We start from the raw sequence: 18211 nt of genomic DNA, 5'->3' as shown, positions 1-18211 counted from the left end.
AACAGCAGGGGAGATCTCGAGATCGGGCTCAAGGATCTTCTGAGCTCAGGGCTCTCTCCCGGGACAGCATGCCAAATACGCTTTATAATCAATAATCAGCTAAATGTGAACTTTTCAAACAGGAGAAAAAACTATTACAAAAAGAATAACTTGATCCCAAATTACTAAAACAAAGTCAAAAACGAGGTCGCATGTCGGCGCCAATAGCCTAGTGGTTAGTGCGTTGACATATAGCACCCAGGAGACCCGAGTTCGATTCCCGGCACGAGGTCCTTTGCTGATCCTTCCCCTCTCTCTGCTCCCCATACTTTCCTGTCTGTAAATCTCTACTGTCCTGTCAATAAAGGTGAAAAACCCTAAAAAATAATAATACCCCCCCCCCCCCCCCCCAAAAAAAAAAAAAAAAAAAACAATCTCGCATTAAAAAAATCATATATAAACTCATTTGGGATGTGGTGAAACAAAAGAAACAAATCTGCAACTGTGATGCTACCATGTCAATATGAAGCAAAATCTCTGAGGAATATTTCCAGTACCTTGTTGAATCTGTGCCATAAAGGATTAAGGCAGTTCTGAAGGCAACTCAGTTGAACTGAAGGTCCAAACCGGTACTAGTAAGGTGTACCTAATAAAGTGGCCGGTGAGTGCATAACATATATTGCATATTCCATTATAACAATTACTATACTTTTGTGATGTATTGTGCAGCCCTACCTGAAGCCCTTTTTGGTCTTTGACTACACAACATACAATTTAGAAACTACATAGCAAGACCTTAGTAACCACCCACCACACATTAACATTGTTTGCACATTTCTCGTAGATTTGTTTTATTTGAATCTATTTTTACAGAGCTGAAAATACACTCAAACACTCGCTACAGACTACTGTAATGTGAAAAAAAAACACTCCACGTTGTTTTGAAAGACAGAAAATAGTAGCATAATCAAAAGCAGCCGGTGAGCAGCAGCCCCTCTGCATTGCAGATACTGTACCTGAAGGAGTGAAAACAGCACAGCATTAATCAACCCGCCGCACTCGCTGAGCTCCTTCCTTTAATAATATGCCATTTTTTGCATGAATAAATTTCTCTTTCCGCCACGTAATTAATTATTTCTTCTAATTCCATCATCTGATATTTAATTATGCAGCAGAGCTTGTTTGAGAAAGGTTTGGAGGGAGGAATTAAATCAATGAACACTGTGATAAAGATAAGGATGAATTCTTTATTTGGATGTTAAATGGGGCTGAAAGTTCGCAGGAACACTGTGGGCTGGCGATACTGCGATGACTCGTGTTGACAGTAATTCAATTAAGTGTCGGAAGAGAGAGGAAAACAACAAAGCAAGCAAACAAAACAAAAAATGAGCATTGTGATTTGCATAAAGCTTTTCATCTGTATCACAGTGTCTGACAAATGGACAAAAAAAACTGTGGAAAAGTTCTGAAGATCTACAAAATACTTATACTGCATTGTGTCTTACAAGCTGGGTTTCCGTTAGTCTGTGTTATTGCTCATTTTTAAAGGTGCAGTAGGCGATTGTCCAATAGTCATGATTAAAGTAAATGATCTAAATGTTTTTATATGTATTTTTTAGTGCTGTCAAAATTAGCGTGTTAACTACCCACACAGCAAAATTTCTCTGGCCCAGCTCTGGCAAACACACTCAGGTTTTGCTTGGCCCACATGCCGCAGTGAATTACGGTACATGACTGGACCAAATCTGGCTTCCAGACAAGGGCCAACACAGACCATATCTGGGCCAAGTCTCAGCCAAGTCTCAGCCAAGTTAATAACTCATAACTGGGTCTGAACTGGGCCAGATAGGTTGGTGTGTCACGATTGCAATGAAATTGATAAACCCATGGATTGATGCGCTTTAGGCACACTATGGGCACGCTTTTTCTCAAAGTGATCTGATTGGTAGAATATTTGTTCTTAACTCAAAAATGATTTTAGTGTATTTTAAATGTGGGTCAAGACTGGCCAAACTCACATGGCCCACTAATCAAATTTTTACATCTGGCCCAAATCTTGTGCGCCGCCTTAAAAACGGTGCCACCTCTGCCAAACCCGGGCCATGTTTGGCCCACATGCTGTATGCCAGTGCCGGATAAATGCCTGCTGTGCCAGCCTTTTGCCAAATCTGGGCCAGAATTCTTTGCTACTAGGGTAGAGGTGTGAACCTATACTGGTCTCACGGTTCGGTTACGATTATCATACCTTCGATTCGGTTCAATTAAACACACAGACACACAGCACCACACTGTCTCTTATTCAAACACATACACAAACATAGGCCCCGTTTACACTAGTGCGTTTTAGTTTTAAAACGGCGTTTTAGAATGAAAACGATCCGCGTCCACACTCGCGTTTTACCCAGCGTTTCTGAACTGCTCTCCGTCCACACCAAAACGCTGAAAACGCACATCACGTGACCACACAGACGCTCTCGGGCAAGCGCTGCAGCTCATCTACCCAGATGAGAGCTCTGCTAGTCGGACTTCTCATCAAGCATCTACCGCTGGATCTAATCTCACTATATTTATTAAACGGGATATTTCATTCATCTTGTTGTCTTTATCTAACGACATATTCCCTGACTTTGGTCATTAGAATCTTACTTTTTCTCAGGTAACGTGTTTTGGCTGAGCGCAAAGATAAGATAATGATTGATGAAACCACGTAGCCTATTCTGTATATTGACTGATCGCTTGCCTTTATTTCCTATAATGTAAAAACTTATTGTATGTTATACTTTTATAATGGCCATTATCGATTATTAAAACTGATATTCAGCAAAAGAGAGGCTGTGTTTCGTATTTTCACTGAAATTGAAAGGAGGCAGTTGTTATCGGCTCCGTTTTGTTATAAATATCCACACAGTGAAGATGACGCTCATGCAGCACGGTGCCTCAACATTTCTGCTGTCTGTTAAGTTGTTAATATTAAAATAAAAATAGGCAGTTCCTTAAATCATGTATACAATTTATTGTTGAGAAAGTGAAACAACGTAGCCAGGGTGATGTGAATGAAGTTATAAAGTACACTGTTCCCTTTGAAGATTGACGCGTGTCCTCGGTATAGGTCTGTTGTCCATATCAAACTGAGAAGAAGAGACTGCAGCCTTGATCAAACATGCGAAGTCTGAACTTACACGGAGAAAATGCAGGACTGAACTGTGTGTGTTAGGCTACTTAATATTCAGGAAAAGCCCCAATCAGAGAGGCGAATGTCAGCAGCCCCGCCTCCGTTTTCAGATGTCTTCGTTTTCCATCATCCACACTGAGACGGAGCAGCAGCGTTTCAGAATGAAAACGGCCTCTCCAGCTTTTTCGAAACGCTCCGTTTTCGGCGCTCGAGAACTCCGGCGTAGTGTGGACGGTTGGCGTAACCGTAGCAAAACTTATGCGTTTTCAAACTAAAACGCATTAGTGTAAACGGGGCCATAGACAGCACCTAGCACCTAACACACACACACACACACACACACACACACACACACACACACACACACACACACACACACACACTTAAGCCCTCGCAACAGGGCTCAAGCTGAGCGGAAAGAAGCACTTTTCCGACGGTTCCTTACTGAGAGCTCCTCTCAGCGCGACCTCTCCCGGCTAAACACATATTATATATTATAATATATATTGCGAGGGCTTAAACGGAACAGTGCTCATAATGTCGAGTGAAAAAAAAGAAAGACAGCTGTGAAACATAACCAGCTTTGTCTTTTTTGTAGGAAACACACTTTAGATCTTTTTAGGGTAAGAGGTTTTTGAGTTATTGCCGTCTATAATGTTAACTGAATGTGTGTCAGGAATATCGAAAACAAAACCAACTGACCCGCGCTCATTTCTGGCGTCTCCCTGAATATACAGCGCCCTTAGCATTTGCCTACTGTATGCCACGCGCCGGCCCTGAGTTGGCTCTTGAGTGTTGTAAATACTCACGCTCACCTCCCTTGCGACAGAGCGCATAGGAGATAAATGATGTCAGTACATAATACCCGGTAATGATTATTACTGAATCGATACCGAATCGTCAGAAACAATTCATTTTGACACCCCTAGTGTTAACGCATGCGATTAGTTTTAAATATTTAACGCGTTAAAAAAATTAAGGCAATTAAAAGAAAAAAGATTGCAGTTCTTTCATTTCCTGTTGTGGCCGTTGTGTGTATAGCGTGCAAAGAAATATGGATAAGACCAAGGAAGTGCATTTATAAGGAAAGTTTCAGTATAAAAACAATTAATGTTGCATTACCTGGCTATCCAGCCTGTCCTCCAGAGTTTCATGCATTTTCGGCTGTTTCATTTTCAATCTTTAGACTTTAACTGCAGTTCACTTTTGTTTAGCAACATATTGTTCATGCCCCGTCACAAATATTGAATGAAAATATGAAGCAAAGACTGCTGGAAGAGTGCTGTTTTAATGGAATTTGATACTGTATGGCGAATGGAAAGAAAAACCTTCGCATTTCGTGACTCGGGTGGTCTTTTAGGCCCAATCACAATTTTACCCCTTAACCCTTTCCCTTCCCACTACCTCTTGTTTTGTGCGTGCATGCCAAGGAGTAGGGGTGTCCCAATTCTCTTTAGTTTGTAGGTGTAGGGCTAAGGGGAAGGGGTGAATAGCCCTACGAACAAAGATTTTTCAGGACCACACTTGAAACCAGAGAGAAAGAAAATTTTCAGTATTGCTGAACCCAGAAGTAATGAGATCCACAAATTAGTATTTTTTGTTATTATTACGAATTTTTACGACAAACACGTTTTAACATATTCACAACCGCGTGTTTTACCGTCATGCTTAACAAAAAAAAAAAAAAAAGCTAAATTTCGCGATCTATAATCCCTATTAATACCTTCTGTACAGCAGTCCCACAGCATTCTGACAGTCGAATACCCTCTCAGTAATGTCTAGTGGCTGTCAATTGGCATTTTACAGTGTCTGCTATAATGTTAATGTTGTTTTTGGTGTGTTTACATTGATGAATATGGCCACTTTGTAAATACACAGTACAGTTACGATCTTATTGCCACATTAGATCATTATGATAACATACTATATGCCTTCAGCGATCTCCTGAAGATAAATACCAATAAAAAACACAACTGGAATAACTACTGCAGTCGCGATCGTCTGATCTCACATGAAGCATCAGATCGCGAGGACATATGATGACGTGTGCAGGTGGTGTAGTGCTGTCCCAATTCTTAGGGGTAAATTTTGAAGCCCTTCCCCTTAACCCTCGGTTGTAAGGGCCAATGGGAAGGGGAAGGTGACTGCAGGAAAAAGAACATGACGCTGGATGCCAACATTACTGGCACAAAAGCTAAAAAGCTTTATGAACCTGTTGCTGACAGCGGTGAATGTTTGCGCCTGACAACAGGTGTTGGTCTTTGGTTTCATTTTATAATACTGGACTTATTTTACTATGAAGGTTTGAACTTTGAGAGTGTTTAAACAAGAGAAAAGTGTGAAAACATTAATACCTGTGTGAGAAAAGTGTACAGTAGGTGAGAGTTCAAAGTGGCCATTACCGCCGGAGCTTATACCGCCGCCGTTTGAAATTGCAGCCGCTCTGTTTTAATTGTATGACCGCAGTTTGTGAATAAGCCGCCAGGGGGCACAAAGGGACGGGATGCGAACGGACAGAAATAGCCTATACAGCAGCTTTAAATATGCTACTGTGCTTGTAAATGAGATTAAACAATAAGTCAAAGCATTTTTATTCCTTCATTAATCATTTAAAATTTGTTAACACACTTAATCGTAAACTTGTTAAGTGCAAAGATTGGCTTTGAAAAATAGAATTGAAGAAATAAAAGACAAATAAAATGAAAGCACAAACATTCAGTACAAATAAGTGTAATAAGTAAACAAATAAAGTAAAATAAGTAAATAATGAATAAATAAATAAATAAATAAAGCAGTCTTTTAGCCTAAATATAGAGTGATGTTCAGTGTTTGCTATTTTGATAGGACTAAGAAATTTTCATTTATGTTTTCATTTACATTTTTATTTACATTTTCGTTGTTGATTATATTTTACCATCTCATTTTATGTCTCAATTATTGTACATAATGATAAACGAATAATGAAAATAGGCCTAAATAATGTATAAAGTGTGTAGTAAGGGGCTTTACAGCCTTGAAACATCTATAATAATTGTAAAAAATAAAGCTGTCTACTTCGAGGATCTGGCCTATTGCGGGTTATTTATAGAAAGTAACTCCCGTGATTAACGAGAGACCACTGTACTCAGACTGCCTACAGTATCCCACAATGCAATGCACTCTATTTGACTTTTCATTTAGTTTGAGAAATAATGCAGTTGGATAAAGCATCTCCGTTTTGACTCATTCCAGATCAGACTGCACAATTTCTGACAAATTAGCCCAAAAAATTTGCATATTGTTCCTGAGGTAATGAAAAACTGACTGGCACTCGCTAAATTAAACACACAGCCCAATGAGGTGATGTGTCAGCGGTGTAGCTTACTACTGCTTAAAGCATTTATCACTGCACACTGTGCACTATTTTTAGAAAACAGGGGTATTGGCACACTCTGCATGCATCCATGCACAAATACTTACAGTGAACTTTGACCTCTAAAGTGCAGTTTTCCTCTCCGACATCATTGCTGGCGGTGCATTTATAGACACCAGCGCTTTCCCTCGTCAGATTCTTCAATGTCACGATCTCGGGGTTCTTCAGATCTTCAGACAAAAGCACACACAGTTACTTTGATATGTTAAAGAGGACGTATTATGCAAAACTCATTTTATAAGGGGTTTAAACACAGTTGTAAGGCAACAGTCTGTGAACATAACCAGTCTCTAATGAGAACAACTTATTCTTTCTATTGTTTATGATCACACTTGTTAAAAACAGTCTGCAGAAACACTTTGATTGAAGTTGTCCCTTTGTGCGTGTCATCAGAGGGGGAAAGCCCCACCCACTAGTGACAATCTCTCCCTCATTAGCATAAGACGTTAGTCTTGTTTTGGAATCTGCCACTATGCTGACACACAGGCATTTGTAGCTCCGCCCTCTTTCAAAACTCTCTTTCGCCCTCTTGAGCACAATCTCATTTTAATTTAAAGCAACAGTCACCAAAATGCCACAATTAGCATCAACGCCTAAAAGCGTCAGTTTCAGAGAGTCATAAAACATTATTTGTAGGGTATTTTGAGCAGAAACTTCACATACAAACTCTAGGGACATCAGAGACTTATTTTACATCTTGTAAAAAAGGGCTTAATAGGACCCCTTTAATGATCCTGCACAGCAATCATCATGTGCAAAAAAAAAAGTTCTTCTTACACCACTGTTGCCTTAAAAGGCTGGGGTCGATATGATTAACATTCATTTATTTCTTCATTCATTCAATTATTTAAAGAAGTGTCTAAAGGCCACATTTACTTGGTACAGTAGAATACAATAATACTGAAATATTGTAAAATATTAGTACAGTTTAAAATGAACTTTTCTACACTGAAAAAAGCGTTGCATGCAGAACTGTTGCAATACATTTATTTGTGTTGAATTTAAACAAACAAATTAAGTTTAATAATGTTCAACTTAATTTGTTTGTTTAAATTCTACCCAAATAAATTGTTTACAACTACCTAACGTAAAAAAATTGAGTAAATCCAAGGAATCATCTTTGAATAATTTTTTTCAGTGTACTCTGATTTAATTTAATCTGTCAGTTATTCCAGCAATTAAAAAATTAATTTGCGGCAATATTTCGCCAGTCTTTAGTGTTTTACACACTCCTTTGGAATTGAACATAAATGCTGTTTGCTTTGAAAAATACTACACTGTAAAAATTATATTTAAAATATTATGACAACAAATGTTATTGTTACTTTAACAAAAACTAATAACTGAAACAAGCTAGAGTTAGGTTTAACTTAATAATTTTGTCAGTTGACTGATGTAAGTTGAGATGGCTGAACAAGTTCATTTGATTTAACAAACAAAAAACAAATAAGGAGCAATAATTTATTTATTTATTTATTTATTTATTTATTTATTTATTTATTTATTTATTTATTTATTTATTTATTTATTTTTTACAGTTGTAGTAGCCATAGTAGTAGTAAAATACAATTTGATGAATATAAATTTCAACAATATGTGTTTAAAGTTGTCCTCTTTTATTGCATTACAAATGTCTTTACTGTCACTTTTGAATAATTAAATTTCTTCCTGTTTACTAAAAGTATCCTTTTTTAACATCACACTAAACATCACTGACTGTCCCTAACTCTTTAAACAGTATTGTTGACTTCTAATTAAATAATTTAATTATAGGAATTTATATTTTCAAATTATTTTGTAAAATAAATATCTTTACTGTCACTTTGGTCAATGTAATGGATCCTTGCTAAATTTATTTATTTATTTATTTATTTATTTATTTATTTATTTATTTATTTATTTATTTATTTATTTATTTATTTATTTATTTATTTATATTTTATTTATTTGTATTTCATATAATTGTATTTTATTTGTTTATTTATTTGTTTGTATTTTACTTATTTGTACTTTATTTGGTTGTATTTTATGTATTATTTGTTTATTTATTTGTATTTTATTTATTATTTATTTATTTGTATTTAATTTATTATTTATTTATTTGTATAGTATTTATTTGTTCATTTATTTGTATTCATTTGTGTTTTATTTAATTGTATTTTATTCATAATTAATTTTTTGTAATTTTATTTATTTATTTATTTATATTTTATTTATTTGTATTTTATTTGTTTATTTATTTGTTTGTATTTTACTTATTTATATTTTATTTGTTTGTATTTTATTTATTATTTATTTATTTATATTTTATTTATTTATTTGTATTTTACTTATTTATATTTTATGTAATATTTATTTATTTATTTATTTATTTAATTGTATTTTACTCATTTGCATTTTATTTATTATTATTTTTTTGTTTATTTGTATTTTATTTATTATTTATTTTTTGTATATTATTTATTATTTATTTATTTATTTGTATTTTATTTTTTTGTATTTTATTATTGTTTTATTTGTATTTTACTTATTCATATTTTATTTATTTGCATTTTGTTTATTATTTATTTATTTATTTATTTGTTGTGTACTTATTTATTTATTTGTATGTTATTTATTTAATTCTATTTTACTTATTTGTATTTTATTAATTTATTTGTATTTTATTTATTTGTACTTAATTTATTATTTATTTATTTGTATAGTATTTATTTGTTTTTTTATTTGTATTCATTTGTATTTTATTTAATTGTATTTAATTCATAATAAATTTTTTGTATTCTATTAATTTTTTTTGTATTTTATTTAATAATTAATTAATTTATTTGTATTTATTTATTAGTTTATTTATTTAGTTGTATTTTATTTAACTGTATTTTTAAAATTATTAATTTATTTGTATTTAATTAATTATATTTTATTTATTCATTATTTATTAGTATTTTGTTGATTTAACTATTTGTTTTTATTATTTATTTTTATTTATTTATTTAATCACATACTTCACTTCAAACTATTGAACTCCAGTAAAGCTGTATATTAAAAACTAAAGGATCCAATTATCACTCTGAGTGACCAAACAAAAATCTTTTGACTAAACGAAATGCATTTTTTTACATCTGATTACAACATGAACACGTTTATTTGTCACTTTACCACAATATCTTCCAGAATTAGACAAGCCTTCATGCTTCAGACTTCCGCTATTGAACCCACAACCCTCTGGTTAGTGTTGATTTCATCGAAACCTCATTTGTGACGTGAAACAACTGCTAAAATTGTCCAGCTGAATGAACAGAGCGTGTTGTGCAAAAATTCTCCATGAAGGTTAAAAGCGCATTACATTACACATACGTCACATCTCCAATCCCATCTCATAAGAAAGGCTAATTGAGGAGCTAGTGAAGCATGTGGGGTAAAAAGTGCTGATGGAATTGATGTAAATTTAATTTGAGAATGCTTGCGGTGTTAAATTGGCCCTGTAGTGTCTTCATCTATTTTCTGCTCCTCCAGAGAGGAGACGTCCACATGATTTACTCCCCGCGCTTGGAAGATAAACTTAACGCTGCGCTTTTTTTGCCTCACAGGAAAGCGGTATTAAAAAAATCAGCGTAGTGAGAATCAGTTTGGCAACAGGTTGGAGACAAAAGATGGCCAACAGTACATCACATTATCTTAATGTGCCGCAGACACTCTCCCATTATTGTAAGTGATAATCAGCATTAAAGGGCACCTATCATGCAAAATCAACTTTTAGGAGCTGTTTGGACAGAATTGTGTGTAGAGCTGGGTGTAACGCCTGTTTCACACCGCAAGCGTCAGCGGCGCGTGAGCAGAGCGTGAGCAGCGCGTGTGTTTTCGGCGTCCATGTTAACAGATTAGAGCTTTCATACCGCACGCAGCAGCAGCGCATCAGAGCGAGGCGTGAGCGTCGCCGAAGCAGCAATACAGCAATAGTTTCGGCGCTGGGTCTATTTTTGACGCGCTGCTCACGCTCAATTAAAGTGACATTGCATTGATAATGACCAAAACACATTGAATGACAGTAAAAACTAGCAATTTTACCCAATAAATGCGTTAATAATGTCAAATGGTTTATATATAGTCATTCAAATGAACTTAAAATGATTAAAAACGGCAACAAACATTTATTTAGGCCCGAACTACAAAACCCAATGTTAAACAATTTTAGTATCAGTTTTGCACACTAGTGTTGTAGGAGAGGGGAAATGGAATATTTACGGGATTTGTAGTCCATAGCGAAGTGCATTATGGGTAGTGTAGTTCGACACGCATGCTGGATTATGTGAGCTCGCTGTGTTCTGTGCAGCTGAGCAGAGGAATAAAGTTTTAATCGGCTTTGTTTTATATTCACTCGAGTTATTCCTACCAGAAGCTGTTTGCACTGTGAATCTGACAACACGAAAATAAGTAAAAGAATGGCATGCATTGGTTACTTTTGTCCGTCTCATCCTCTGCACGAGCATGAATTAAGGAGCTGTTATTCTGCCGCTGGACATCACTGAAGCGGAGAAAGTAACACTAGTTTGATCATGTATAAATATCATTATAACTATATTGTATAAATATGATTATAACTAGGTCTACAGCAACCTGATAATCAAAAAACAAATGACATGATATCACAGGCGATTGTCTTCTGACTGTAGACGCTTCTCATATAAGTTAGCTTGAGAAGCATACAGCACTATTTGATCTATAAAATTTGTAAAATAAACATTTGCAGGTAAAGAAACAGCATAGGAGGGGTCTTGGTACAGATGAAAAGTTTAAAAAGTGTATTTGTATATAGAGAGACATGGATAACTAGATAGAATAGACAGAGATAGGTTGATCTCTGCAGCAGCTGCCGAAGAGCTGCGCGCTGCAGACGCAGCTGGTGTGAAAGGCAAACGCCTGCGTGCTGCTACTGCTCGACATAAGCGCTGCTCACACTCTGCTCACGCGCTGCTGACGCTTGCGATGTGAAACAGGCGTAAGGCGTTCCACAGTAATTTGTTACTGCATTCTAATTACATTTTTGGCGAACGCAGTAATGTAACGAATTATATTTTAAATGTTCAAGTTCAAATTCTATTTATTTATATAGCACGTTTCCAACTGCCACAAGGCTGCACAAAATGCTTTACAGAGAGAAAATAAACATATGATATGAGCATAAAACAGTAAAAACAGAAAATAAACATATGATATGAGCATAAAACAGTAAAAACAGCAATATAATAGGAAAGAAAGATTATCAATAAAAAAGCAAAAATAAAAAATAGTAATAATAATAATAAAATATTTTTTCCTAATTAAAAGATGCTACCACAGTTGACCAACACTAAACACGATAGAGAACATGACCATTTTGATCCCCCTCCCCACTCCCAACACCCCCCCCCCCCTTCTGAAAGGGAAGGATTTATGCTTCAAAAAGACCTAGAAAATAAATGCGTCTTTAATATGTGTGTAATTTGATTAGTTACTAAAGTCAATGTAATTGCATTACTTGCATTTTAGAGAACAATATTTGCATTTTTTAAAATGACATTTTCAGCAGCAACATCAGTTAATAAGCATGCGCTTTTAAATTCGATTTTGCTTTTAAATAGCTGGAAATTGCTGTGAAACAGCTGTTGATGAGAGTGCTTGCTTCTTCAAGTAGAAATAAAGACGTTACTTTGATTTCATGGAGCGTAAAAACAAGTCTGCAGTCCATGTTCAGTCTCAAAAGAAATTTCGACTGCTTTTAACTCGACCAGCAACTTGTTCAAGCATTTGGAGGAGGACATCGGCACTCAACACAGTGGTCCAACTCTTCAATAAGCAGTAAGTGCTGCACTTTTGTAGTTTTTATAGCATTTTGAACTTTACTTTTAGAGCTATGTAATAGATGACCACTGGAATCAGCACAGCAGCACAGTGTAAATAACTACAAATGAGGATGCTTCAATCACACAAGTGCCATGGTTTGTAGATGTTAAATCTGGTTTATTTTGTACAGTAATTAAAGGCCGGGACACACCAAGCTGATGTTAAAAAACTAGCACTAACAAAATTCAACTGAGTTGTTGCCTCCCGTTAGCTCACATCTGGTTCCATCTGGACCAAAAAGCTGCCTGTGAACACACCAAACGGACAAAAGCTGAGTGAAAAGACCACATTCTGCACCTGCGCACGAAGACCTATTAAATGCATTTGTTTGTTGTGTGTACATGCTCCTTTTTAAATGTTTAGTGATAATCCTTTTTATATGTGTAGCGGAGGCCAGCCTCACTCCTCTGACCTCTAAAGATGTTTTGTTTTTTCTGAAAACTTCTTTAATGTACAAGTGGCTCATTTGGCTCAAGTGGCTTCATCAACTTTAACCACAAAACACAAAACAAAACTTTCCATCCGGAGCTCCTTCACGTGACTCCACACTTGTAAACAATCACTCCATCGGGCTCGCGCGGCTCTCGGTCCTGCCCAGACTCGTCAGTGCTACCAAGCCGACCAATCACAGAGCTTGCGCTACGCGTCATTGCAATGTGAAGTTAAAATTTTTGAGAGGTGTGCGTCGAGAGGCCAAGCATCAACCCGTAGGCTGCACCGTAGCATACGCTTGCGCTTGACGCAGAAGTATAAATCAGCCTTTAGAGCAACCGACTCCCATGCGGAAGGTCGCCGGTTTCATCCCAGCTCGGAGCGGGTTGGGTGGCGTAGGACTGGCAGGGTTACATTGGTGCCGTGACCCAGAAGGGAGTGAGGTTTATGGGGGCGAGTGTAGCGGAGGCCAGCTAGTGAAGAGCTGTGCAGGTAAACCTCACTCCTCTAAAGGTACTCTAGCTAGAGGCCATGGTCTTTAGCCTCCTTGGTAGAGCAACCGACTCCCATGCGGAAGGTCACCGGTTCGATACAAGCTCGGTGCAGGTTGGGTGGCGTAGGACCAATTGGGGTTCCATTGGTGCCGTGACCCAGATGGGAGTGAGGTTTAGAGGGGCGAGTGTAGCGAAGGCCAGCTAGTGAAGAGCTGTGGAGGTAAACCTCACTCCTCTAAAGATACTCTAGCTAGAGGTAATGGTCTTTAGCCTCCTTGGTAAAGTAACTTACTCCCAAGTGGAAGGTCGCGGGTACGATACCAACTCGGAGTGGGTTGGTTGGCATAGGACCGGCGGGGTTAGGTATGCAAAAATTTGAGAACTGTAGCGAAATTACAGCCTATTATAGTTTGCAGAAATGAAGCAAAATTTACCAAGAGTGGGCGGGGAGAACCAACTCATTTACATTTAAAGGCACAGGCCCCAAAAACAGCTACAATTCCCTCCGACACAAACATGTACATTTTCAACAGGGCATAATCAATGTTCTGATGGGTATTCTGACCTGAAACTTCACAGACCCATTCTGGAGCCACAAAAGACTTATTTTACATCTAGTAAAAAGGGCAAAATTAAATGATAAGCTTTCTATGGGCTTACCGATCAAAGCTAGAGGTGGAAGTTTCCCGGCGTTTTTTCCCTTGTCCAGGACTCTCTCCCACTTGTAGCTGATGGGGTCTGAACCATCTGTGGATTTGCAGCTCAATCTGACATCACTGCCTTCGAGGAGTCGACCCTCCATCCAACAGCGGGGTTTTGATGGCTTCACTGTGTGTAAAGAAGTCACACAAAACACACACGGTGAGGTCAATAATCATATGAGGTATATTATAGCACAATATCTTAGAGAAGAGTCCATTTATGAATTAAATAATAGCATAACAGGAGACGCAGTGGCGCAGTAGGTAGTGCTGTCGCCTCACAGCAAGAAGGTCATTGGTTCGAGCCTTGACTGGGTCAGCTGGCGTTTCTGTGTGGAGTTTGCATGTTCTCCCTGCGTTCGCGTAGGGGTCCTCCGGTTTCCCACACAGTCCAAAGACATGCAGTACTGGTGAATTGGGTAGGTTAAATTGTCCGTAGTGTGTGTGACTGTGTGTGGATGTGAGATGGGTTGCAGCTGGAAGGGCATCCGCTGCGTAAAAACTTGCTGGATAAATTGGCTCATCATGAAGCTCTTAAAACTCAGTGTAACTCCAGCGAGTTCGGCAACTTGAATCTGTACAACAACCCATTCACCATTTGGTCCTTGACCCCCCACTGGTGCCAGTCCATAATTCAAATTTGAATAGTTTTGTCACATTATGGCTCCATAATAATCAGAAAGCAATCCATATTTTGAATAATCCAAAGTATTAAATGCTTTACAGATTAATGAGCATTGAATAATTCGCTTTAAATTTTTATTTAAATTTTGTGACAAATCAACGTTCTTTTACTTCATAAAGAGATAGTTCACCCAAACCTGAAAATTCTATCATCGTTTACTCACTCTTCACTTGTTCTGGGGTTCTATTTTCTTTTAAAAGAAAGCCTCTTTGTTGGTGCAATAGCCTAGTGGTTAGCGCATCGACATATGGTGGAATAGCACGCTAGGGCATCCTGTGTTCGAATCCCAGCTTGAGGACTTTTCCCTACCACCCCCCCCCCTCTCTCTCTCTCCGTCATTGCTTCCTGTCTAAATACTGTCCTATCTAATAAAGATAGATCTTAACATAAAAAAGAAGACACTTTGAAGAATGCTGGAAATCTGTACCCATTAACTCCCATGGTATTTATTTTCCCTACTATGGAATTTAATGGTTACAGGTTGTCAGCTTGTTCAACACATGCTCTTGTGTGTTTAACAGAAACGTTGTAATCACTTGAGCCGGACCAAAAAAAAAAAAAAAACTATAATAATAATACTCACTCTGAAATTCACAACTCTAAACACATTTAAGATCTGATCTATTTTTTCCTCGCCTCATGAAGCTCCTAAAACTCAGTGTGACGCCAGCGAGCTCGACAACATGAATCTGTACAACAACCCGTTCACCATTCGGTCCTTGACCCCCCGCATGTGCCATCAGCATCTGCTCCTGCACCTCTATCTGCTGAGCCAGGATAATTTTGCCCCGGTACACACGCAGGAGGGGATGCAATTACAGCCGCTGAGTGGGATGCAGGTCCCTCCATCTCCAGACTCTGTCAGGATCGCTTACGGAAACTGCAGGCGCGTCTGCGGCCAAACCATTATCTTCATGTTGAACAAGACAAATGCTAATGTTTGGCCCTCGGAATCGAACGTGTCGTTTGAAAGCTACGGACCATTTGGACAAATGCATGTGTAAATTTGTGGCACACTTAAATGTCATTATAAAGCTGCCTAGGCGGTTACTATGAAATAAGGGAATGTAGGAAAAAACAATGGGGGGGAACAGACCGATAATGTTTCTATGCAGGAAGACGTGTTTATTCAGCATGTCCGCACTGTAATATTAAAACTGATGTGTGTATTTTGATAGTTAAATACAGTTATATTAAAGTTTGAAATAAAAATAAAGTTTTTTAGATGTTAGTATCAGTATTGTTCGTTTTTAAGATATCTGTAAGCTAGTGCGCTGCAAAACAGTGACAAAATTTGCCTTTATAAGATTTATAAGATTTATTTTTGCCTTTTTAAGCCTTTATAAGATTATTAACATCTAAAACTTGTTAGTTCTGCTAAATGGATTAATGGTTTTATTCATGTCACCTCATACTTCAGCTTCTCATCAAATCGTGACCAATCAAATGCTCTCTAGTATCTGACAAGCCCCGCCCCCTTATAGACGCTTCTCATTTGCTTCTCGATTGATGCTCCTGTGCCCAATCGCTCTCATTGGCAGAACTGTGATAAAATAAAACGCTATTGGCTTTTTTTGTAAAAGGGGAGGAGCTACTCTATGTCCTGCCCTCTATTTGTGTTTTGGTTGAGATTAAGTCAAACACTTAATAAAAATGCACATCTAAAAGCACTTCACGGGACCTTTAATAAGTTAATAAAGATTTTTTTTAAATGTTATCGACTGAGATTTTTTTTTTACTACAGTAATTTTGCGTCATGACATATTTTTTTCTCCCATACTATCATGCATAATATGTTATTTTTAATTAGTGTTTAGAATTTAAAAACATATAATTTTATTAATGCAAGGATGCATTAAAATGCTCAAATTAGACTGTAAATAAACTTATATATATATATATATATATATATATATATATATATATATATATATATATATATATTATATATATATAAATTTTATATATATATATATATATATATATATATATATATATATATATATATATATATATATATATATATATATATTATAAATAAAAAAAATAAAATAATAAAAACAGTACTGGGAAACATCCATACACACTCATACACACTCATACACACACTCATGCACTACGGCCAAATTAGTTTATTCAATTCACCCATAGCCTGTGTCTTTAAACTGTGGGACAAACTGAAGCACCCGGAGGAAACCCACGCCAACATGGGGAGAAACTTCACATACTGTGGAAATGCCAACTGACACAGCCTGGAATAAAAATAATAATTTTTAACATCATTTTTAATATATATTTCACAATATTACATTTTCTCACTGTATTTTTGATCACATTAATGCCTTGGACTAAATATATTACAGTAAGAAGATTATTTTTGAACCTATTATTCCAATAATATAAGCAAAATGAGTAATTAATTCAAGTTTGTGCAATTCCATGCAAATATAAACTTTGCCATAAAAAAACACTAAGTTTTTCCTCATAAACTAAATAAAATCAATGTTTTTTGTTCTATAGCTAGCCAGCTCTTATCCTTTTCTTTTGGGTTGTGCAATTTAATTCACAAAATGTCTACAAAGTATGTTGTATACTGTAAACGTTTTTGGTCACATCTATACTGCATGTTCATTTATTCATTTTCTTGTCGGCTTAGTCCCTTTCTTAATCCGGGGTCGCCACAGCGGAATGAACCGCCAACTTATCCAGCAGGTTTTTACGCAGCGGATGCCCTTCCAGACGCAACCCATCTCTGGGAAAATACTGCATGTTTATTGTCCTCATTTACAATCTAAAAAACATTTACAGATTGATATTTTCTGATCCCATAACTTGGTGGTTAGTAGTTTTGGAAAATATAAACAGATGTTTCAATATAATGTGTATTTATGTTTTGAGTTTTTACTGCAAATGTCTCATCCATAATGCTGCAATCGCTTAACAGCATGTTACTTAAATCATGTACTAAACCCTTTTTTCTCCTCCATGCTATCACTTATAATACATCATTCTTATTGTCACGCCGTCTTTGAATGTCATTTCACGGCAAGATCATGGCACAACTGGCCCAGAGAAAGCATCCCGGTGCTATTTTTGGGTCTGTTTCTCAGTGACATCAGCATCTGTCATGTCTTTCTGGATCTCCAGGCCTAAAAGAGCCGTTGATTAAGGCCAAGCTGCAGGGCCGCAGACTCACAGAGCACGATGAGCTTGACTGTGTTCCAGATGTACTTCCCTCCGTTCTTGACCTTGCAGGTGTAGTCGCCCGAATCGCTGAGCGAGAGGTCGCTGATCAGGAGCGAAGCATCGCCTTTCAGGTAGTCTCCGGCTAGGGACAGGCGACCATCTTCGCTCTCATTGGTGTCGTAGATCCGACCCGCGGAATATGTGATCAGCTGAGGAGAGAGAAAACATGAGGAGAGTTCGTTAGTCTCTGAGCCACAAAAAAAGCCTTTT

At 36.9% G+C, this 18211-nt stretch overlaps 1 protein-coding gene across 2 annotated transcripts in view; it reads right to left on the bottom strand.

The window, feature by feature from the left end:
- clmpa (CXADR like membrane protein a) overlaps nucleotides 1-18211 on the bottom strand; it is a 158016-nt gene that overhangs the window by 6976 nt on the left and 132829 nt on the right. For both annotated transcript variants that reach the window (XM_087271438.1, XM_087271439.1), the window contains exons 3-5: nucleotides 17952-18150; nucleotides 14030-14197; nucleotides 6611-6733 (exon numbers count right to left, since the gene is read on the bottom strand). In XM_087271438.1, coding sequence (XP_087127564.1) covers nucleotides 6611-6733; nucleotides 14030-14197; nucleotides 17952-18150 — 490 coding nt within the window. The remainder of the gene's footprint in view (nucleotides 1-6610; nucleotides 6734-14029; nucleotides 14198-17951; nucleotides 18151-18211) is intronic.

This window comes from Danio rerio, chromosome 10 (assembly GCF_052040795.2).
Source record: "Danio rerio strain M-AB ecotype USA chromosome 10, GRCz13ab, whole genome shotgun sequence".
Taxonomy (NCBI): domain Eukaryota; kingdom Metazoa; phylum Chordata; class Actinopteri; order Cypriniformes; family Danionidae; genus Danio; species Danio rerio.
This window is presented reverse-complemented; position numbering and strand designations above follow the sequence as displayed.